Genomic DNA, 24,687 nt, shown 5'->3' with positions numbered 1-24,687 from the left:
AGCTGCTCTGAACATTGCTAGCTATATGAAGAACGATAAGCAGGAACAGGCCTGCAAAGCTCAGCAACAGCTATTAGCTCTATTTTGGGTGTATTTTTTTTCCCTAAAAAAAGGAAAAACATACATTTGCAAGCCAATGTCTTGGTTTAGGGAATGAATATATACAGTGATACGTACTCATATTGAAATTGTTAACTTTTTTTTTTTTTTTCCAGAGCCACTGGATTACAAAACCATGGACCACAAGGCAAATTGTTCCCCAGAGCTGAGGCAGGCTTTTAGTGACCATCTCTGAAAGCGCCTTAGGTTGGGCTCCTGCTGAAGAGAAGTCTTAAGAAACCATTCACAAAAGCCATGTTAAATACTAGAGATGACACAATTGCTGTGGCGTCATATTGATCTGCAGGACTGGCTGAGGATTTGGTAGGGAATCATTGATTTTAAAGATGAGAAACTGCTGATTTATATTATCCGTGTTTCCCTTTACAGCGCCATTTACGAGCCTGCTTTAATTATGCCTGAGAAGTCTGTAGAGGTGCCAAAGGAGACAGGCTCCTCATTGCACTTCAGCGTCCTGCAACAAAAGCCTGCCCACATCTGGGAGAGCCGACCATGAGTCTTCAGGCCAGGGAATGGCTGGCTGCAGCCTCGTCCTCAAGAACAACAGCACAGGCAGGAAAACCCTTTAGCTGTTGTGCCTGCCTGAGCAGGGACAGATCAGCATTTCCAAACCTCACAGGCAGCTGAGGGATGTTCACAAGGCTGGTGGGAGCAGGGCTGCCCCAGCCCACTCCCAGATGTGCAGCTCACTTCGCTCCCACTGTTGCCATCGTGCCAGCAGCTGCCAGCCCATCCTCCTGACCTGGTCTCTGCTGCCGGCAGCCTCTTTCTGTTTTTTTTTGTTTTGTTTTGTTTTTGTTTTTAATTTTATTTTATTTTTATCCCATCCTCCTGTACAGAAACCCTGCTCTAAAGAAGCAGAAGGAGAGTATTTATTTATTTATTTATCTGAGCGGAGGAGGGCAGAGGAGTGCTGGGCCCAGGGGGGGGAGGAAGGGTTTTGTGGGTTGTTTTCTTTTTGCAACACTAGTTGCTCAGGGGAGTGTCTTGCGTTATTAATGCTGAGTGGCTCCGGCAGCTGCTGTGGTTTTAAGGTCGTTAGTCACCCACTGCTGGTGCAGGAGAAGCGAGAGCACTGAGCCAGAGCTGCTCAGGCAACCCTCTTTGTCCCGCCAGGCCGGCAGGTTGGGAAGAGCTGCAGGTGGGGCTGCAGGCCATGGGGGGGTGTGGAGGGCAGCAAGAGCTGCAGGGACATAGCCCCCTCACCACAGCCATGGGGCGAGTGTGGGGTGCTCCCTGCATTCCATAGGGGCAGACTGGGGAGCAGCCCTGCATCGTATTTTACCCCCCGCGGGAGCTGCCAGTGTGATAGGGATGCAGGATGCTCCCCGCGCATTAAGGGAATGCAGGCGCACGTGCGCTCTTCCCATCTGATTGTTGTTTGTTTTGTTTTTTTTCTCTCTCTTTCCTTAGGATGAGGGCCTCTAGGCAGACATTTCTTAATTTATTCTGCATCCTCTGGCTGCTGCTGCTGCTGAAGGCTGCCTCTTTCTCCCCTCTGCCCAGCGGAGACGACTCACCGCCCCCTTTGCTCCCCTCCGGGCTGTACAAAAGACACACCTGTGTCGGTATGTATGCAGGCTCTGTTTGCCCGGCCGGCTACTTCATTTGTTACTGCACCGGTGAGCGGAGCACTGCTGTGCATGTCGTAAATCACTCCTTTATCTGTTCCTACAGCTGTACTGCAAAATACCCAAAGCCTTTGGCGAAATTATCACTTAAGATGTTGCAAGGCCAGCGTGGTGTCTGGAGTTATTTTATGATTTTGTTTTTGAGCGGCTGCTTCCCAAAGTTCACGGTTTTTTGCTCTACAGGGAATGGTGTCTGAAGCTGTGGCTTCAGCGTTTATAAGTCTGGGACCTGGAAAACTGGCGACAGTTCCCGATGCTGGCGGTGGGTCAGGCTGGGTGGTGTGTAGCCACGGGAGGACACGCTGTCCCCTGGCTCATGTAGGGTCTCCTCGGTGATTCCCTTTCCCAGGAGACCACTCCTGAGAGTAGCTGATCCTCGCTTGGGCCACAGATAAATGCCTGGAAGGTTGTTGTCCAAGGTGCTTGCATGCTGCAGCTGAAATTCCCCAGGACCTGGCGGCATGGCTGATCCCTGTGCTGGTTTTGGGGCCAAGGGATGCCAGCAGGGGGGGACATCAGGGTAGTCCCATCTCCTGCTGTGCAGCCAACAAACTGCCAGGGCTCCTTCCTCCCATCTCTCCTTCTCATGAGTGTATCCTGCACTTCCCATGTGCTCCCTGAACAGGACTGTGGCAGCCCAGCTGAGGTGGGGGGGGTGCGTTTTGGCAGCCCCCTCCCACAGAGCCAACGTGCCTGTGGGGATCTCCACAGCAGCTGTGGCTGGGAGCATTGTGCAGCCCTGACACCCCTGACTAATTTCTTCCCAAAGCAGAACTGGTGACTGGTCAGCGTGACCTGGGGGTATCTCTGCGTCAGAAGGGCTGTCGGTGTGACACTCTGTATGCCTAGAGGGATGTGGCGGCTTACATCTTGCATGCACACAAATGTATCAACCACATCCATCACTTAACTTTATGACCCAATGTTTTACACTGTCTTTTTTTTAGCTTTCAGGGCATTTTTAATAAATCACGTTGCAGTTCTCCATGCCTCAGAAGGCAATATTTCAAGCAAAAATAATTTTCATTGTGTCTCAAGGAGCACAATTAGAAATAATTCTAAGCTTGATTGAAATTTTGTTGTTGTTGTTTGTTTGTTTCCCACGCTCCCAAGCCACCCAAAGTGCGGATCTGAGCAGTGCTGAGGCAGGGTGAATGGAAAGCAGAGCGAAGTCATGGACTTGAGTAGCTCCAGCCAGGGCTCAGCCGCCAGCCAGAAAATGAAAGCAAGTGGTGAAAAGCAGAAATGGCTGCCTGGGACCACTGCTGCTGGAGCAGGTAGTGAGAGGGAGATGGTGCTTTTTAATGGCCAGATCTTTAGTCAGCAGCATTTTTAATGGCATGGAGGAAGAGGTGAGCATGCTTCCCCTGGGATTATTACAGCTGAATTTTTAAATTTCAGCTCCAAATGTTGTCTGCCCTTTCCAGCTACTTCATGAGCACCTAGTTGCCCCATTGATGCACAAAAACCCTAAATGACCCCCAGAGACCTTCACCACTCCTGTAAACCACAAGAGAGAAGTCTGCGGGGCACTGAAGCATCACAGGGCAAGGCTGGTGACCACAGGCACCCCAGCAATCACCCCAGGGATTTGTGGGTTAGCTGCTTTTTTGGCTATCTCTTGGAAAGGAGGACAAGCTGCCTGTGCCTCTTCCCTTTCACAAAGAGGACAGGGGTGTTGGTTGCACTGGAACAGGGGTATCATCTGGTTTGGTGACCAGCCCTCCTAGGAGCAGAAATGAAGTCGAGATGCACCACATCTCTGGGAGGGCAAGTATAATTTCCTTTCAACAGCTTGACCACAGACACTGTTAGCTCAGTTTTCTGTCTGGGAAGGCATCAGAAGAGGGCTGTGAGAACTTTCTCTGACTTTTTGGCCATATAGACCAAGGCAGTATTTTTAACATTAGAGACACCCACTGCGAAACATAGAGGAGTTTTCTTGAAGAAATGGACTTTCTCAATTAAATGCTTGGTCAGGGGACTAATCTTTTGAAAACATTTGTCTCATTTTTTTTCTTTTAAGTGAAATGAGGTGTCTGCACATTGAATAGTCATTTCTGAGCACTGCTCTGTGTGCTCAACTCACATGACAGAGATTACTAAGTTAATAGACAATGCCAGTGACAAAATAGATGCTCTTTCAGTTACAAAACACAGAAAATATTTTCCATAAACTCTTTCCACTGAAAGTAAAACCCACCTCGAAGAAGTATGCAGAAATTATATGATGGGAGAGTGAAGTACAGCTCTGGTACCCCAGCTGAATGTGTTACAATTTGGTCACCCTTTTTCTGCTCCCCTTGCTAGCGGCACTCCCTGGGTAGGCACCATCTCCCCCAGGATGTTCTGGTCATACTGGGGAAATGGTTGGGTCATTTTTGACGCATTTTCTTGGGGAAAAAATAATTATTATTAAAAAAAAAGTCTGCTTAATTCAAAGAACGACTTTTCACAATTGACTTGGTATAAAAAATATATAGAATATATATATTATATATATAATCCCCCTAGAAAGGGATTTAATGCTGCTGCCTTTTAGAATTATAGAAGAAAGAGGGAAAGAACCTGGTGATAACCCTCTTGGCCTTGAGATCAGATCTAGTGTTCCTACGTAGTTCCTAAACATCTCCAACCTACTTTTAAATAGGTACTAGAGAGCAGAGCTTCCACATGGTCTTTCCTTTGCCCTGTCTTCAGAGAAAGCTTCCCAGCACCTGACAGTCTCTTTTCTCCATCTATGAAACTGTCTCCTGCCTCCCCAGGCTGAGGAAATGCTCCCTCTTTTGCATGTAGTGAAACCAGCTCAGGTTCTCCCTCTAGTCTTCTTGCAGGCCTTGCATGTGATGTACGCTTCTTCTTTGTCCCAATGACAGGTGAAATGGCTTTCATATGTTTTCCTCTATGTGAATACCCATGAAGATGCTTTTTGCTCATGCAAAGACAGCGAGTTTACGGTCTGTGCACTGTTTTGGGAGCTGGATTTTAGATTTGGTTTTAGTTTCTGGGTTTGTTGTTAACTGGCAATATGTCTCAAGGGGTTTCTTCAGGACAAGACCTAGAAAACCTCTTGCTAGAAGCAGCCTGAGAGTTTCGTTGGGGCATCCGGAGAGCAAGATGCTGTGTGTTTTTCTCTCAAGAATTAAGTATGTGTGACCTTTGAATACCCAGCTCAGGCCTTTGACATTTCCCATCTGTTAAATGAGGAAAATACCACCCATTTCACGAGGCAAGTAAATGTTTACTTAAGCTAGTACTAATGTACCCAAAGATAGTACAGTAATCCCAGTAACTAGTAATGCCAATGTTAATATTTCTTTACATGTAAGACGATGTTCATTATTTATATACTATTTCTGAAAAAGTTGTAAAGCTTTTATTCCCCTTCTGAATTATGACAGAGCAATTAAAGTGTCTGCAAGTTGTCCTGTACTCTAGCAAAGTCAAATTCGTCCAGAAGTGTCTGAGCCACACTCAGGAGAGGCAGAAGTTGCCCTGGAAAACAGGGGAGATGCTGAAAGATAGGAAGGAACTGCTACATTCATCTCTTCCAAATGGTGAAAAAAATGAAATTTGGGGAACTGTAGATCAGTCAGTTAAGCATCAGTTCCTGGAAAATTCATGCAGTAATTAATCAAAATTTTTTCAAAGCACCTTTCAAAAATAAATATGAATAAGAGCCTAACTTGATTTATCATGGAGAATCAGTGTCAGAACAACCTAATTTTCTTTGATGACAGGATAACAACATGTAGACACAGAAGAAGCAGTAGATGCTTGATTTTAGTAAGGCTTTTGGCACCACCTCAGTAAGTTTCTACGCAGTGGAATAAAACTGGTGTATGGCCTTGTTCACAGAGTAATTACAAATAGCTCACCCTCTATGCGGAAGGATGTACAAAATCAGATCTTTCTTAGACCTCAACTTTGAATGTAGTATCATTCCATATTTTGTTTAGCCTGGATAATAGAGTGCTATTAAATTAATAGCTTAGATAAAACTGAGAAGGCTTGCAAGTATAGTGTAGGGCAGGATTAAATTCAAAACAGTCTTGAAAACTTGGAGTGGTTGCCCCCCCCCAAAAAAAAAAAAAAAAAAAAAAAGTCATTTCAACACAGGTATGCGGATGAGGAATGGCTGGCTAGGTAGCATCCCCAGGGAAGATCATTTGGGCTTGTAGTGGCACAATGATGGCATGCTGTCAGGGTGAACACACACACTGCAGACACCAAGATGTGTGAACAGGAGTTAGCTTGCAAGACATATGAAGTAACCCACTACCTTTCCCAGCACTGACAAAGCCCCTGAGGAATTTCTGCATTCCCTTTTGGGGCTGTCCATCAGGAATGAAGCAGAGTGACTGGAGATTTCAGAGGAAAACAAACATAAACTATAAAGCATGATTGAATAAATTGGAGTTAATTAGTCTAGAGAGGACAAACTTGAGAAAAGATGTTAAATCTGTCCTCAAAAACATTAAAGGGGTGATTTATCCTCCAGGATCCTAACAGACACAACAATAAATAATGGAAATACATACTATTCAGATTAGGGGCATTCAGGTTAGGAAGAGTGTGTACTAATGGTAACAATAAGTAAGCACTGTCATCAGTTCCTGAGGAGGCTGTAGAAGACCTCATTAGAGGTCTTAACAGCTCTATCCCTTAGGAACAGCACAGACACCATTGGTTAGCTGCTAGACTAGAGGTGTGTGTAGGATGGCTTCTTCCCGGACGGCATTTCTGGCTCTCTCTTCTGTGACTGCAAGCATCATTTGCAAATAGCAGAGTTTATTTATTTTCTCCCCAGCAGCAGGCTGCCTTGCTCCTTTTGCCGATTAACTTTGGCTGCCCTTTTTGGAATGAGGCTATTAGTCAGGGAGTGCTCGATACACCCAGACAGCAACGCTTTCCATCTTCTTCGCTAGCAAAGCGAGATCCTGTGGGTCAGCAGCCAGGGAAGCAAATTTCACCGCCTTTGTGCTCAATATAATGCCATTCTCAGTAACCTTCATGGGTTACCTCTTCCGTCCACCCATGAGAACATAATTCCTAACATATGAGGGTGTGTGGTTTTCAAACATATTTTCAGCTCTGGTTACATTAAAAAATGCACGTTTCAGAGCTGCCCAGCTGTACAAAACACTGGTTTTCACCTGTGTTGATTTGTGTGATAGTCGATGTACCCAGCAGCTCACCTCTGTGCATGGACATGGGGATGAAATATGCCCAGAGTGGCAGCAGGACCAGTGGCATTCAGAGCTCCCCAAAACTTTATGGAATTCACCAAAGGGGGCTGGAGGCTTTTCATCACCATGCTCAGACAAAGCGGCTGTGCACATATTGTCTGGGGAAAGTCTGGGCTTGGTTTCGATTGCAGTTAACTCGGTATGAAGCTGCAGCACCTCTGTTCCCTTCACTGACATTGGTCAGTTAACACAGCAGCAAAACTTGGTCTGATGATCAGCAACAAATAGCATATTTAACTGCAGCCTTTTTTGCTATGATTGTTCATCAGACAGAAAAACCACAGGCATGAGTAGTGAGGAAGATATGAAAGCAACTCTTAAAAAGGAAATATTTTCTACAACAATTTCTATTTTTTAACAACTGATGGTAAAAATTTAATTTTCAAGATCACCCCAAATCCTATTGAAAGTTTATGACTATAAAATGTAAATATATCTACTGATCTCAATAAAAAGGTGTGCTTCGCATACCTACCTATATACGTACATTTGGGTGTAAATACACATACATATATCTATATGTGCATATACAGACGTGGGTAGTCTTGTATGTCACTGACGATTGCCTTTAGTATATGCTTTCTTTAATAATCTTACTTATTTAGTATTGTCTGTTTGGTTGCTGATTGCCCCAATATATGTGCCTCCCACTACTGTTCATATGTTAGCCCTACACAGAACTTCAGAACAACCTGCATATATATTTAAGGCAATAATTTTCAGTGATTTTAGGAACTGTACATTTGAAACAAGTTTTGTGCATTCCAGATCTTAAAATGGTCAAATCTCTGCAGACTGAATGAAATTATCCATGTGGCTCACTGTTTGGCACTGGACAAGGGAACAGTCCCAATGTCAAGAGATAATAAAACTGCCTCTGCCACCATTCAGGCTTCAGTACATTTCTAATACTCTTCCCAGATTTGAAAATGAAAAATATGTTAATGGCACGCATACATTTTTTTAATTAATTAATTTTCAATTGGAAATGCCTGGGGTTATAGATCTAGTTAAATAGGGCTCTTTAAAGTATACTACAGGAAACACCAGGGATGCGTTTAGCTGGCAGGTATAGATACCAGAGTGTTCCACTAGATGGAAACTAAATTTTCTGTACCAGCGTAACGGTATCAGAGTCCTCATAGGACATCTTAAGGAAACAATAATGAATGAGTAGAGCTCTGAAGCTCAGGGTCTAAAGTGTCTCACTGCTGTTGCATGAGCTGCAGAGGCATGAACAACAGAAATGATAATTGATATTCTAGGGTTAGCTATTTTTGTTACAGAGCTATGATACACTTGAGATACTGCTATATTGACATCAAAATTTCAAAAATATCTTTACCCAGTATACTATATGTAATTTTATGCCCAGTGTCACGTTTGGTAGTACTATATCATTTAGCATTTTCAGGATATTTTATGACACTTGGCAAATTTAGGTGAAAAAAGGTTTTGTATACGCCAACATATTAGAATACAGATGCCTATAATTATATTCCATAACATCAGTATCTCTATGAAATACAATAACTCTAACTGTAAATGGAATAAAAAACAAAGTCTGAGTTAAAAGACTTTCATAGTCACATCCCTTTCTAAATAGTCTTTCAAAGCAACAAATGCTGTGGATCACATGGGAAAATAACAATCCTGACTTTGCCTATACACCTATCTGTTGAGCTGACTATTTGCATGTTGGAAGGAAATCCAGAGATTTCAATGGGTTGTTCTTTGAAGGTATCAGCTCAGTGTTCAGAAGCAGCAGCAGAATGCAAAATGGGTGTGGGGAAGTATTAGAAAAGGTATATATAGTAGAAAAAAAATCTTTCCTGTACTGGGACATTGAATATCCATGGTCTGTCTGCACCTGGAGTACCCATGTACAGTTTTGTTCCCCATCTCAGGGAAGAAAACAGTAGACCTGCTGACTTCTAATTAGCTCCCCACACTCATTTCAAATAGGAATGCCTTATTTTGGGTTGAACTGGACCTGGATTAGGCAAATTCGGAAAGAAGTGTTTTTACTCCAGAACATTAGCATCAGCATGAGAAGTCACAGTATGGTCCAATACACTTTGTAGACTACCTCTGGGAACTCCACCTCTGTATGATTCATTTTAAAAGATGTACTGGAACCCACAACATGAAATGATCATCCGAAATGGAAGAAGTGAAGCCCACGTTTCATGAAAACCTTAATCTTCTGTATAGAACCAGGAATGTGATAGGTGGATTTGTTTTTACAGGTGCTTTGCTGCTGCAGACAGGTATTTGAGGCAGAGGTTTGCCAGTTCACCAACTAAGGCTCCAGCTCCTGCACCACGGGAGCAGGCAGGGCAACCACAGCCTAGTGGGTAGGGCTTATGGAGAGCTATTTGTGTCCAAGGCCACTTTTCTTGGCTTATTTCTTCTTGTGCTTCAGGGGTACAGCTAATTTATAGCTGGGGAATGCTGATATGGCTAGATGGGCAAGAAAAGGCTCCAACACTCACGAGCTTGAGCAAAAAATGGCAAAGGATGATGTGCTAGGTGCCAGAAATCCATTTTACTGGACAAAAATATCCACAAATCCAAAACTTACAAAAGCATCTCTCAGCATCCAGACACTCCTTGACATCCGCAGGTATAATTCTAATTACAGATCCTTTCAAACATGTGCAGCAGAAGTGGATTAAGTTAAATAGTCTGTTCAAACTGCCAGAGGCTTTGTGGCTAAGAAATGAATCTCTCTAGCTCTGATTTTATTATTGGGGTATGATTATTATTTTTTTCCAAGCATATTGGAAACATCATTTTATTATTACATGCTATTTTCAAATACTCGGGAAGAAGTACTTCCTGACGTGTGTTTTCAGATTACTGCTGCTGAGTAAAATGGTTATGGCTTTCTCTTATCTCTTCAGAAATTAATAGCAGATGGGACAAACTACCACTAAAAGAGACAAGTGTTTTATTAATACCAAAGTCTCTAATGGCTGGTAGGCATTACACCACCAATGAATTTCTTCCAGAGAAAACATCCTTCAGCCTGGCAAGGTATTGAAACCTGTTGTTATTGAAGTGTGACAGCAAAGTCAATTTCTTGAAACTTGTTTCTAACAAAATTCATATGCAACTACAAAAAAAAAGAAAAGTTGAGCTTTTCATAATCTTTAATTATGAAGCCTATCTATCCAGACCCAGACCAGACCCTACACTGCAGGGAACTCCAGGAAGCTGCTCTAGGGTGAAGGGTATTAGTAACTGGAGATTCCTTGCTGAGAGGCGCTGAAGCACCAATTTGCCATCCGGACAATCTCTCCAGAGATGTTTTCTGCCTGCTGGGAACCCACAGTCACGATATCACAAAGACGCTACCAAGCCTAGTAAAGCCAAGGGAATAAAACCTATCCCTACTTTTTCATGTAGGGTCGAATAAGGCCACAGTGAAGTGACTGTGAAATATCAAAAAGGGTTCTGTGTCCCTCTGAAAGATGTTGAAGGGATCAGGAGCACAGGTAGTATTCTCTATCCTCCCAGTTGGAGACTGGGACCCCAAAAGAAGGAGGTGGACGGATCAGGTGAATGATACGCTGCATGGCTAATACCATACTCAGGTTTGGGTTCTGTGATCTCAGATGCACCTTTGAGAGACCGGGCATGCTGACACTGGATGGGGTGCACCTGAGCAAGTAGGGCAGGAGCATTCTGGGCAGCTGCCTGGCCGAGGGGAGCCTGTTGCTGAGGCCTTCCTGCTTCAGCTACAAGGAGCATTGTGCCTGCAGGCTCTCATCTTGATGGTGACCTCGACCCCTGGACGTCTGCTGGGAGAGCAGCACAGCAGGCCATGAGCAACCCAGGAGACTCCTGCGGTGCACTAAGGGTAACTTCAAGGCCCAGGTTGGTGGCAAACCAACCAGAGGAGAAGTGTTGCTGGTGCTCCACAGCACAGACCAACTTGTTAACAAGGCTGAGACTGGAGGCAGCCTGGGCTGCAGCAACCACACCATGGCTGAGTTTGTGATCTTGAGGAATATGGGCCTGGCAAAGAGCGAAGTCAGGACCATGAACATTAGGAGACCAAAATCCCACCTGTTTAAAGAATTAGTGGGTGAGACCCCATGGGACGCTGACCTTGGTGACAGGGCAACTGATCAGAGCTGGCAACTCTTTAAGGACACTTAGAGTGCAAGAGCTCTCATGAGGATAATCAGAAGGCTGGAGCACCTCTCCTGTGAAGAAAGTCTGAGAGAGCTGGGGCTGTTCAGCCTGGAGAAGAGAAGGCTCTGGGGAGACCTCACCATGTCCTTTCAGTACCTAGAGGGGGCTATAAAAAGATGAAGAGTGACTTTTTACATGGGCAGATAGTGATAGGACAAGTGGGAATGATTTTAAACTAAAAGAGGGGAGATTTAGATTAGATCCTAGAAGGAAATTCTTTGCTTACGGTGGTGAGACACTGGGACAGGTTGCCCAGAGAAGCTGTGGATGCCCCATCCCTGGAGGTGTTCAAGTCGAACGGGGCTTTGGACAACCTGGTCAGGTAGAAGGTGTCCCTGCCCATGGCAGGGTGTTGGAACTGTATGATCTTTAAGGTCCCTTCCAACCCCAGCCATTTTACGATACATTGCTTTATATGTGCCCAGCCCATAATGAGAAATAAATTACATGTAAATATCTAGTAAATTAAAAGCAAGCAATAGTTGCTAATGACTGTCCAGATCTGGAAGTGCTTTTTTTACAGATCCCAGAGAATTAAGAAGTTTATACTCTCACACACAAGTAATCATACTTAATTATGGCAGTGAGATTTCCACAGTCAGAGACATATGATTTCCCCCTGTCATTTTTAGCTATTTTACATTTTTAGCCTACAGGATTAAGAGCTATTAATGGTTAGGATAACTTGTTAGCATTTCTGATTATTTGTTTATTTAGCATGCAGGGACATTTCTGTTGATTTTGTTAGGGGGTAGTGGCTTCTTCTGCTGCAGCCAGCCATGAATCCTTTTCCTACCACTAAATCCAGAGGAAGATGCCCTATATGATGAGAAACAAGGATTTGTAGTAGGAGCAAGGATAGTCTAAGTTAACTTCAGCTTATGGACACTAACCCCTTGAGGCTTTACCTATAACTCAACACAGGACACAGGTTCTCCTAGAGAATAAATCTGAATTGCTCCCGGGGGGGGAGTGTGTTTTTTATCCAAAAATCAGGGAGCATGGGTGGGGTTGACTTCCTGGACTGGAGTAAGTCCTTACACGTTTCTCCTTTTCCTGAGTAACTTACAGTCTCCAAGCCAAGAGCTGCTCCTGATGACCTCAGTCTAGAGGAAAGGTTCTGTAGTCACCATGGGCATGGCCTGTGGTGGGACAACAAGAAGTGCCAGCAGACCAGAAGGAGCAGAGAGCCACAGCATCTGAGGCAAAGGACACCTCTAACTGGAAGTGCAGACCCCCTTGAAAATCAGTCAAGTCTTTCTTCACCTGCTTTTCCTGTCACGTGTAGTGTTTCATCTGGAGAAACTGCATTCAAGGAGAGCACTCGAAGAATGAAGTTGTGGCTGATGGGTGCCTGCAGCAGGGAGGGGTTATAGCATCCTCTGTGTGACAGTAAAAATGGCATTATGAGACCAAGCACCCTGAAGTACAGCTCCGTGGGTTTTTCCCAAGTTGCCAGGCTATTATTGTTATTTATATTCATATAGCATCCAGTAGCCCAAGGTACTGCATTAAGTACTTCACCATCTCAGCAATGACTCTGTTAATTCTCAGGCAAAGCAAATCTCCCCTTGGGCCTGGTTCAGTAGACACAGAAGTGCCTGACTGACTTAATAAACATGAAAAATTTCCATTTAATTGCCAGGAAACCTCTTCCTGAGTAGGGCTACCTGAATGATTGTTTTTGTGATTGAGAATTCTGTTTCTGTTTGGCAGAGCTGGACCAAAAATAGCTATTTTTCCCCCCTCTGCAGTACTTTGACAAATATGAGAGAGAAAATGTCTTATATCTTCAGTGGAGGCGGTCTTTTTGTATTCCAGAGGAAAGTGAAGCACCAAGGGTATTTTTATCCTCAGGACAACCTGTTGGATTATGAGTGTTGCTCAGGCTAGCTTGTGTGTTTTGCAGGGTTGAGAGAAGAAGGAATGACTTGTTTTGGGGTTTTCTCTTGGTTGAATCTGTCTCCATATACTCTCCTATTCTTCCAGGCTGATGAGAGGCAATGGCATCCTTTATAAATCATTCTGCAGAGGATTTTGAGTGAGAGTGGCTCCCTTCTGGCTCCCTGTCTCCTGGCTGTCTGGGATACCCAGCTGTGTTACGTAGGCTCTGAGTCCATGCTGGGACCTCACTCTCCCCAATAGCTGTGAAGTGTAACTATTTTTGTTAGAGTTGACATCACCGAATTTTTGTTTGTTTGCTTGTTTAATAAAAGGATGGAGCCACTGCAGAAATGGAGAGTGCAATGCTGACTCACAGCAATTTAAAATCTGCCTGAAATTAGAGGGTTATGGTCATTGTGTGAATTTGGAATTATCTGTATATGCAGATGACACTGAAGCTTCTTCATCTTAAAAGTATCAGAAAATTAGTGCTTCACACCTCAGGAAACACCTTACTATGATGTGCAAGCTCTTAGGTCTCAGCTGTACCCACTACAAGGAGCAGATAAGCTTTATTCCTGCTTGCAGCAAGATTAGTGATGTGAAATGATCACCTCTGTAGTTCAGAGGAAATGTTTTCTTTACCACCGTGGGAGAGCAGAAAGAACCCTGTGGCATTCTGGCTTTAGGCAATGGCTAGCTGGGCCTAATGGCCCTACGCATGCCAAACACCACTGGGCTTCAGAGGAAAGCCTGTGAAGAAATGGTGCCACAGTGGTTGTGATGCCCCATGGCTGTCGGCACACACGTCTGGTCCATGACATTTCTTTTGCAGGCAGCCATATCACCCATTCATTTTCTAGTTTTGGTAGCTTTCTGTGTGGCTTGTGTGAACAAGAAGTCCCATCAGGTACAGATGTGTGTCCTTTTTCGTGTGAAAGGTACCAGGAGGGCAGGAGGCAAAGCTGACAGCTGTAAGCTGCAGCTCTCCACTGCACTCCTTGGTTTTCATCCTTGAAAGGATAGAAAATCCTTTATTTAAAAGCCATGTTTGGTGCTGTAAAAGCCAGGCTGTTCTGTGCTTTCCTTTTACATCGATATGTCTCTCTGATAACCTACATGTTTTTGAATAAAGTCAGAAATTTACAGTTATTCACTCCCCCAAGCACTCATCTGCCATGGAGCATATCAAGAAATTAAATGCCCAATGACACCTGAAGTATGGCACAGGGTGCTTCATCACACAATGGGGATAACTGTATTCACTCTGTTTGTTTGTTTGTTTGTTTGTTTGAAGGATGTGTGCTTGTGGTCTCTGTGATTGAACAGCTTGCACAGTGGCACAACAGTACAGTAAAGGCAGCCGTGGAGAGACTGTGCAACTACATACCTGGTAAGTACCAAATAATGTGCCATATGTTACATCAGTACTGCTGTATTTCTCTGTTAATTAAAAATTCACACATTGAGTCTGAAAAAGCCTTAGCCACTTCTCGTGCAGCATCTAAAATCAATGTGGCTGAAAGATAGCCAGGTGCTATCTGCAGGAAAGACGTGGCTTCAGTGGAGCTGGGATTTTGTCCCAGAGCTACAGTGAATGGGATTGTATTATGCCCACATGCCTGTCAGTCCCTTTCTCCCTGCTCTTTGTCTCCCCTTTGTCTCTTTGTTAACAGCTTAAAAATAGTCAGATTCGATGTATGTCCAGCCACTCCTCTTTCTTGTTGATACGGGTCTTTATAGCAACTGAGAAGATTAAAATATTTTCAGCATGGATAGGAAGCCACTATTGTAAAATCATAAAAATTAGCTGAGGTTGACAGCGGTAAGATGTGAACCATTTGGTCTGCACAGAAAAGCTATTGAAATGTAACTGATGAGAAAAAATTTCAAAAGTGAGAGCTATTCCATATGAATATATGTAGACTCCCCCTTTTCTTTCTCTTATTTTATCCCAAGGGAGTCTCTCTGTCCAAGCACGTCTCTAAATAGAGAACAGTTTGAATACCAAAATAGCTTTGTGCTTCACAGACCCATCCTACAACTATTTAAGTAGCTAGATCTCACATTAATGTCATCTTTTTAACTTTATGAATGCAAAAAGGTGGCTTAGGATTCTACATTAAAGAGCCATTTTTATAGGCCTTCATGAATTGTATCTCTGAGAAACCATCTTGATAGACCTCCGTTTCACAGAAGATGCATGTAGAATATTAATTCCTTCCTTTCCAAGACATTATTTCCTGATACAGGATGGGGCGGGGAGGTAATTACTGGAATTCATTCATTGACAGAATGATGCTTATCTTATTTCTATTCCATAAGTAATATCCTCAGTGTTTTAAATTATAGGCACATAACCATGAAGTTGCAATTAGAAGCGCTGATCCTGATATTAAAACACAATTTTCTTCTTTAAAACGTGACATGCTAGGTCTATGATCATGATTCACTCCATGGACTGTGTTCAGCTGACATGTCAAGATATTTCTTTTCAACTGCCATTCTTTACACACATAAAATCCTATTATCCCTTTAGCTAAATCTGTATAATCCAGTTACCTTCTATGAGATGCATGGATACACCCAATAGAAAAAAATGACCCTGAACTTGAAAGGAGTGAAAAATCCTAGGGATTGTGCAGGAGCTACTGTGTAACCCAATTTATCCTCCCCTAGGAGGTGAACTCTGCAGCCCAGCAGGATTCATCAGCTTCCTCTCGCTCCTTGAAACAATAGAAAAGCTTGGATACTCATGAGGAGCAAGCCTATTAAATCAGGCCGTGCCATTTCTGCTGAAGGAACCATTTCATTATTAGACACATGCCTACAATTACTTTTAAGAATAACTGTGACAAATCAATGGCAATGAGAATTTTTCCAGGGACAAAAAGGGAATAAGCACTTTTTTTTTTTTTTTTTTTTTTTTTTGTTAAAGGGCCTCTTATAATTTTGATTGCAATAAAGGGGAGTTGGATCAGATCTTCAGTGACGTTACATGCTATTCAAAAACAAAAATAGTTAAAGAAAAAGAGAGGAATTCAGCACCCATCACTCCTTCTCAATCCCATAGGCTGTGTAGAACAAGACACAGTCGTGCTGGCAAGAAAATATTTGTATGTGCCATGTACGTGATTTGAGCGACAATAAAACTATGAAAGTATTAATAGTAACACCAGTGAAGGAGCAGACAGAAATGCCAGGTCTGGAGGAACGGGCAGTATTTGTGGTAAAAGGGATGTTAGCAAGAATATGTGTTTGCCTGGATCCTGGTTGTCTGTTGGATGAAAGAGAGGTGTCTGATATCCAAAATGTGCTTTGAGACTGTCTGTCTTGGTGTTGCCTCCAAGTCATGCTCTGCTTCTGTCAACCACTGCTGTGTAAACACCTTAGAGCTTGAGTGGAAATGGCAACATGATTAATACCATCTTTCCTGCAAATATTTATCCATTGGGACTCAGCCAGGAATTGTATTTCTAACACTACAAAGCTATAGAGGAAAAAAAAAAAAAGGTTTTATCATGTAAGAACAGGGAAGTTAGGGGATTTCTTCCCTGAAGCAGCGCAGAAGGAAATATATTTACTTCTGGCCAACCACCTCAAAGCCGGAGGGAGACAGGTGCCCAGCCTCATCCAAGGGTGCTGTATTCAGAAACGATACCAAATGTGGGGTTATTGATGTCTATGATGCCTTTCCTTTTAGGTGAACAAGAATAAAATCTAATTCCAGCCAGGAGACCAATTTTTGACTCACAGATAGCTCCTAAAAAGCCAATAGAGAGGAATTATGCAGCAAAAAAGGCAAAGAAATGAAGCTAATAACTTGATTGAAATAAAATATCTGGCATGGGATAAGAAAAATCAGCTGCTGCTGTTACAAGAGCTGTCTGCAACACTGAATGAGTAGGAGGGTGCTGGGGAAATAATGCTTCCGTGCCCTCCTGCACCTTCCAGGGCCATGTTCTCATTTCTCTGGGGTGAGCACAGCCAGGGTCATGGATGGGCAAGAGGAAATGACTTCTCTCAGGAATTTCACCAGCTGTGAGGTTGCTGGTGCAACCCAGCCTCTTGGTGGCTCCTACCAGCAGCAGTGCTGCCCTGGCAGGGCATAGCACCTCCTCTGCAGGATGTGTGCATGGTTAGCCAGCTCCTGGCTGCTCAGGCTGGGAAACACAGTCTCCTCCCTGGGGTTGTGAAGTGGTGGAGGGGCTGCTTTTTTACAACAGTACCTCAAAGAAACCTCTGATGAGCTGTCTTCTGCAGGGCATGAAGGGCACATTGCACCCAGATTCAAAAAAGACCCCTGAGACAGCACGTGGCTGGAGACTGTGAAAGGGACCAACATGCAAAGTGTCAAATATTTGTGTGAATGTTATTACTCCTGCTCTATACAAAACAGCATCTTCTACCTTGCAAAATCCCCCAGAGACACGGAGGCAGCTCAAGCAGTAGCATGAAGTCCTTCATCGCTTGCTGCACTTTATCTATTTGTTTTCTTTCTTCTTGTAAGCCTGTCACAGTTTGCTTAAACTGCTCAGAAAATGCTGCAGCATACATGATTTGTTTCAGCTTTCACATGATGCAACACTCCGAACATTTAGCAAGTGCTTGTTATCCGTTTCAGTCCTTTCCATGTAGCTTGCCTAAAGCCAGAGAAGGGCTTCATGTCCCAGCCTAGGTCAGAAATTCAGAATTTCATCCATTCTCTGGTTCTATGCTGAAGTCAGGGTCACATGCATTTCTCTTAGATAAATCATCATTCACCTAAAGCAAATCCTGCTGTTTTTTGACTATCATAAAACCAGTTTCACTGTGCTGAGTTACTTTAAAAACTTATGTTTTCTAGAAAAACTGCAAGGTTTCTGTTACGTCCTTGCTGAACTTTATGGACCTCACATAGCTGAGCTGTAAGTATACCTGTATCTTCTTGAGTCCTGGCTTAGTTTGTGCTTTCAGAAGTATGGATGCACTGTCAGATTGAAATGCAGGGTTTTCATTCCTAAAATCACCTGGTTTCTAAAGCAGAAATGCTTGAGAGCAATTCCAGCTCGGTATTTGGCACAGCTGTTCCTGAGTGAATAAATACAGGCTGCTGCTGCTAACCACTTTCATGCTGCATTTGCCTCTCAGATCAGGCCCACCTGATGTAATTACATTTTGAAATTCAGCTTGTTTGGCTGATGGAGGAATCTGAATAACCTGTGTGTGCAAGACAGGTTTGACAGAGTCCCACTATGTTAACACTTGTCTCTCATTTTCCCTTTTATCTTTAATCAAGCTTTCTAATTGTCAGCCCCTACATGCTCTTAGCCCTGACCTTGATACACACTCTTGGGGAAGCCCACTAAGTAATGTAAGTGATTAAAGAAAAATAACATAGATCATTTTATTCCCCTTTGAAAGTTCTTAGTTTAATTAACAGAGCCTTTGTTAGACCTTCTCCCTCCCTAGGGTTTTTATTTTTATTTTTAAAACTAGCCAAGGGACTGAAAGTGCTTACAGGAAGAAGTGCTCCAATTAAACATTTTAATTTAATTCTTGATTGGCCCAGAGGTGTGTCCCAAAAAGAAGGAAACAGTCCTAGCACTTGCGCTTGGTGATTAAAGGTTAAGGATCTTTGAAGGATTTCTGGTTATTTTTCTGAGTTAATGACTGAACATTCATATGTGCCAAGTTGCATATGCATTAACTTTAACCTTTAAATTTTTGTCAGACTTTTGATTGATTAAAAAACAGAAGAGTCATAATGCATTTGGTTCAGGTGCTGCATGTCAAGTGCAGTGCTTTTTTATCATCCAATTTTAAATGCTGAGTAGGATACCATGGCAGAAAGTTATTTACAGTCTAACAGTATACGGAGCAGTGGTTATGGGCTATGATGAAGTGCACTGAGGCTGTCATGTAGTTCTGAGATTTAGCTTCCCATGGGAATAGCTTCTGCTTCTAAGCACCCAAAAGAACATAATTGTCTCTCTTTTTGCACCATTTCATTTAGCATAGACAGGGAAATGAATGCTGATGTGGTCTGCCATTCCTTGAGGCTGTGTAAACAGGATCCAGGACAACCACTTTGTCATCTTTACCCTCCTCCCAAGGTGAGTTGCTTTTTGACTTCTTTCAAAGTTGTGAGCTGTGGACGGCTGCTTAAGCTGGGATTGAGAAGTACAGAGGCTTTCAGGCCATGTGTATTGTTTGGGGGGGAGGGGGAATAAACATTTTTAATACAGATGCTTTCAGAAAATGCCTGTCTGAATGGAAGGTACACAGCATGCTGTTTGGAGTGTCAGTAATGTGGCTGTTAGGAAGTGGGAATTGCAGTGCCAACCTTCCTTTTACTAGCCTGGTCAGAGACAGAGAGTAGACCGAAAAAACTCATTATCTCCAGACTTTATTGTTAAGCAGCACAATAGCCCCCAAGCTGATACTCAGCTGCAGTTCACCTATACCCCTATGTTACCGTGGCACAAGAAGTTATCCTGCATCGTCTGATCAGCTGTGACAGCCTGCGTGGGCCCTAGCTTCCCACCACAAATGTGGGGTTATTTGACTTGGCTTGGTCTGCTGTGGGAGAGGTTTAAGCTAACTTGCACAACCTTTTACCACAGGCTAGGGATGTATGCAGTTACAACGGCAGTGGGGATGGATAGTTATTATGCCATGGGGACTTGACTGTGTGTCAGAGCTCTGTGACACTCAAACACAAACGCAAATGCACAGGTGTGCAAACAGATACACTTGGTTGTGGTGGTTGCTTTCAGTCACCATGCAGCCCAGTTCGCACTGAAACCTGACAGCAATAGTGGCTGTCTGGCAATGTCAAAAAAAAAAACAAGTGATTCACTGAGAAGTCTATTTGTGGAAATATTTTTCCTGCATCTGGATAAATTTCTCCCTGATTTCTAAAGGTTTGCATAAGGTATTTTTACACAGGGTCTTGCCTCGCAGCCACTGAAATCAGTGAGAGCCTTTTTATGGGCTTCAATGAGCTGTGGTTCATCTCCAGGATAGATTTAGTTCACCTAATATTAAGAGCTGCAGAAACACTTGTATTCCAAGAATGACAATAGCGTTTATGTTATAACAGGTGGGTGCCCCATATGACTTCTGTGCCCTGTACCATGTTAGCATAAAGATATACGGGGGTGCAACCAGGCAGGGATGAAAGAAAATATGTGCTGGAGAAGAGAGGGCCCACACTGACCTGATTCAACCAGGACATTGCCCAAACTTCATCAAACATGTTTCTTCAGAAATTCTCCATCTGAACTGGTAAAACAGTTCATGGCTCTTTCCACCCTTCCCAAAGCACAGCAGATCTGCCCTGTTGCAGGTGCTCTATTAATGACAGCCAGGTCTTTATTCATCCCACAAATTTTCTTTAGTCTCCAAGAGTTTCTGCCCCGATAATTGCATAGGTTTTTTCCTCCTCTTCACTTGTTATAGCAGCAGAGACCTTGTCAGTGACCGTACAGTCTCTCTCTTTTTTTTTTTTCTTTTTTTTTTTTTTTTTTACATTTTTGTTCTTGTTATACAAGAACAGCCTGAGGAGTCCTCAGGCTGGAGGTGAGAGCCTAGCAGGCTTTCCCAGTGTAGCAGAGCAAGCAGCAGGACAGCTGTGGCACCCGTGGCTGCACGTACACTGCAGTGCCAGCCCCAGACATGGATTTTTTCATATGGACTTCCTTGCTTGTGTCCGGGGAACAAAAAGAAGTTGAAACCATCCTGCATCCTGACTTCTGCCTGGGGCAGAAGTGCAAGCCACCTCTTGGGGTGACAGAGGATGCAGGCAATGAACTTCAGTTAAAGAGGGGTTTGGGCTCTCCGTGTAAGCAAAAAATTTTTCCTGATTTGGCAGACCGTGAAGCTCAGGGCAATTTCTAAAGGTCACAGCTAGCCCTGCACAGGCACAAAAGAGGCCAAGCCAAGGGGAATGGATGTTTTAGCAAGCAAGGGCAGCTTTTTAGCCAGTTTTAGGAGTTTGTCATAAACCTTTGCACCAAAATCAGGGTATTCTTACCCATCCTCCCTGTTTTTTTGTTTTGTTTTGCTTTGTGGCTGTGCATCAGGAAAAGCTCTCCCTTCCAAATGGTGGTTATATCCCACTTTCTGTCAAGGCATATTTGCTTCTCACCAGGATTAAGGGAGCTCTATTAACAAAATGATTTCTTTACCCAGGCTTTAGTCTCCATCTTAGCACGTTTGGTGCCCCCAGACAGCACAGTGAGATGGAAGAAGAGCAGGGCTCTGAATTCATGCTCAAGTGGTTGATAAATTGCCCACAGTAACTCTGTAACAAGTCAGACTGGGTAAAGATGAATTACAGGTGGGGGGAAAAAAAAAAATTAATATACAGTCAGAGACACAGATGCATAAAATGCAGTTTACCTCACATTTGCTCCTTTGGTTTGTAATTTGATTGATCACTTCAGTTATATGAGCCTGCAAGTGCTGGCTCAGTCCCCTGCCAAGTATTTGAGCAAGACTTTAATACTAATGACTGCTTTGTTCAACAATATCGATTTTTCAGGTACTTCATTTATTCATTTAGACTTTTGGATGCACATTTTCCAAGAATTACTATTGTGTTTGTACTGGCAAAGGGAGTGAAATGCAAGCTGAGCTACTTGCCCTTATAAAGCAGTATAATGTTCTGGTTTTAATTGTCTTTAACATGGTAAATATCAACACTTAGCTGCTTTTTCAGTCTAGTTTATTTTGATACGTTTCTGTGATGTTGCTCTAGTTGAGATCACATGTATCACAGAAAGAGCCATGTCTTCAGAGACCCAGCAAACTATCTGCATAATTGAGACGTTGCATACCATGTAAGTGGTATATGCACTATATCACTTCCCCAGTCTCTGACAAATTAGCTGAAATTAATTTTTTGCCAACCTGCCCGGAGCCATTAGTGCTCTGTGATTATTCTAGGAGACTTGGCTCCAACTGTGAATAAAAACCACTGCTCTCTTTCCACGGAGCAAAGCTCTCAGCAAGGAGCTGGAGGGCAGAGCCTCATCAGCAAGCTGCCTGGCAGGGCAGCCCCAGGGCTGAAAGAGGGTTGTTTTGGGAGCAGACCCTGATGTTGGTGGGGAGAACTGGAAGGATGATGAGGTGTTGGTGCAGATCACCAGCATGGCTGTGCAGTGCTGTGAGCAGATTTCACTTGGTGTGGGGTCCCGTGACCCCACCTCATTGCCACCAGTGGCCCATAGACCAGGGCTAGAAGGGCAGGTGCAAGGGTAGGCTCTCCTGCTGTATGTTTCTTGTGCTACCAGAGGCTGTCCTTTCCATGTTGTATGAGAAAAGTGGCTCTGGGGACTCCTCCAAGTCAGGAGGCCAAATAACATGGTGCAGTTGAAGTGACATGTAGGTTTGCCATTGGCAGCTGAGGTCTGGGCAGCATCTACAGTTGCTGTAACATGCCTTGTGGCTACAGCTGCATCAACAGAGAATAGTCTAATGATGGCTGCAGTACTGCACAGAAGTGCTGCCAGTGGCTACATCTATCCAAGCTACTTGGTTTAGGATGACAGGATATTGTTTTAGCTAAAAATGTTCATCAGCTCCAATGGTGGAGGGCTTTCTGCACTGGGTCCTGTGACAGGGATTTTCCTTCACCAAGTGAAAAGGGCTGAAATAGGGTGAAGGCTTTGGTGCTGCCTGCCATCCTCATGTTCTGGTCCAGGTGGGGAGCAGATTTGCAGGAAGCTCATCTCAATTTCTCCCTAGATTGTGTTAAGCCAGCTGGCCTATTCAGTTAAATGGCAATACTTAAATTGATTTTGTTGGGGCTAGAATAATGGCTTGATTTCAGCACTGGTGTCCTGCTGCTGCCAGTCTCCTGAACAGTTGGTGCTGGAAGGAGCCTTCATTCTTCTTTCTGCCCTTCAGAGTGCCTTTTTTGCTCCAGATTATTAGAGGCCTTGTGACTGCAGACTTTATCTTCATCTCCAGTAGCAGAAATTTACTGGGAGTCATCTTGTATCAGCAAAAATATACATATTTATGCTAATGTCATTTTATTCTACCAAAGTAAGCTTCATTGCCACAAGCGCTGGTGCTGGTTCACGTTCCCACTGTCAGACCTTTCACTTTGAACAAAACAAAAGACACATCCCTCATGGACATTACTGTGGGCAGCCTGATCTTTGCAGCAAGCCTGGTTGTGCAGCTTTCATCTGAGTACTGTGGCTGGGATTCATAGTTTTTCTGGGTGACATGGACTGGCTGAGCACTTTGGTCATGTTACAAAGCCAATGCAGTGGAGTCAACGGAAGTTTTGTTTCTAGGGAAATGAGAACTAAAATGAAGGTATTTCACACATTTGAATAGGGATGTGTCCGTGGCCTTGCTAGGAGCCTCTTGCAAAAGATGGTTATGAAAAAAGAAAAGGATACAAACAGTTGGGCTAGATTGAGAGTGGCAGTCCTGGTCATAAAGAAGTGTCCAAAACTGCTCGTGTCTGCCTGGGTGACTGTCCAAGCAAGTGCGTGCACACACACTTCAGCCAAATGAAGAGAGGCATGCTCTTCTAGGTTTCCAGCTTGGGATCTCTCAGCTACAGCTCAGATTTTACAAACTAGAAGCCAACAAAGTCTGACTAGGGAAAGCAGCTGTTTAGAGTTTCATTGAATAAAAACACTGCTACTAGTTACTACTTTCTCTCATTCCTCTACCTTTTTGAGTGAAAACACAAACCATGTACCAGGTGGTGGAGCAGAACCAAGCTGTGGGGCGGGAGTGCTTCTGTGTTCCTGAGGAGACCAAGCTGCCAGCCAAAGGCAAATCTTGTCTCTGTGCCCTGTTTCCTTGCTTTGCAGCCATAGGCCATAAAGCAAGATGTTCGGAGGTGGGCTAGGGTCCTGGGAAGCCAGATCTCCTTTTTGGAGATAGGCAAAGCCTTCTGAAACATGAAGTGTTTCTGCTGCAGTCAGAACTGAGCCCTGAAGAAACATCTGACAGGCAAGCTAAAGAAGGCAGCACTTGTTTCTCCCCTTTCACTTTTCTCTCACCATTGCCTCTGCTCTCATTCATTAGCAGAAAATGAAATGCAAAACTAAAACACCAGAATCCTAACCTTCCGTGAAAGAAACCAGTGTTTGGGGCAGGAGAATGGCAGGCAAGAGTGTGAGGTCAAGGTGTTGCTCATGGAGGCCAGCTCTATGTTTTGCAGAGGCCAAGGAGAAAAAATAAATCCAAATGTTGCTCCCAGAACACACAGAGTCCAAGTCTAAAAGAAACAAGTGGATTAAAAGGGCTGGAAATCAAATTAGTTCTCCATGGAGGAGAAAGCTCAGAGTCAAGCCTTGCATGTTTTAGATCTGGGCTTGCACAGAAGGTCCCTATTTTGATTTCTGAGCATGTGTAATTTGGTTTGTCTGTCCCATGCCATTGTAATGATTCCCCTTAAAGCCTCTGCAGGATGAAAGGTGGGAGCTATAGAACAAATCCTATTTTTGCTGGTGCTGCTTAACGAGCTCTGCAATGTTTTTGTACCTTGATATGCCTATTCCTGGTAAAAAGATGATGAAAAGGAGTTAGAAAGGGAACTGTTGGAATGTTTTGTAAATATCTGCTATCCTATCCAGCCAGGATAG

The 24,687-nt window shown here is 43.7% G+C and overlaps 1 protein-coding gene across 1 annotated transcript in view; it reads left to right on the top strand.

Annotated features, from left to right (window-relative positions):
• Positions 1–612: 612 nt before the first annotated feature.
• Positions 613–24,687, top strand: part of AOAH (acyloxyacyl hydrolase) — a 73,436-nt gene continuing 49,361 nt past the window's right edge. The window contains 7 exon segments of the mRNA XM_032181071.1: positions 613–672; positions 1,019–1,153; positions 1,156–1,286; positions 1,534–1,688; positions 14,385–14,480; positions 17,934–17,994; positions 19,083–19,182. Coding sequence (XP_032036962.1) covers positions 613–672; positions 1,019–1,153; positions 1,156–1,286; positions 1,534–1,688; positions 14,385–14,480; positions 17,934–17,994; positions 19,083–19,182 — 738 coding nt within the window.

Source organism: Aythya fuligula, chromosome 2 (genome assembly GCF_009819795.1).
Source record: "Aythya fuligula isolate bAytFul2 chromosome 2, bAytFul2.pri, whole genome shotgun sequence".
NCBI lineage: Eukaryota > Metazoa > Chordata > Aves > Anseriformes > Anatidae > Aythya > Aythya fuligula.
Note: the sequence above shows the minus strand (reverse complement) of the source record. Positions and strands in the feature narration are given on the sequence as shown.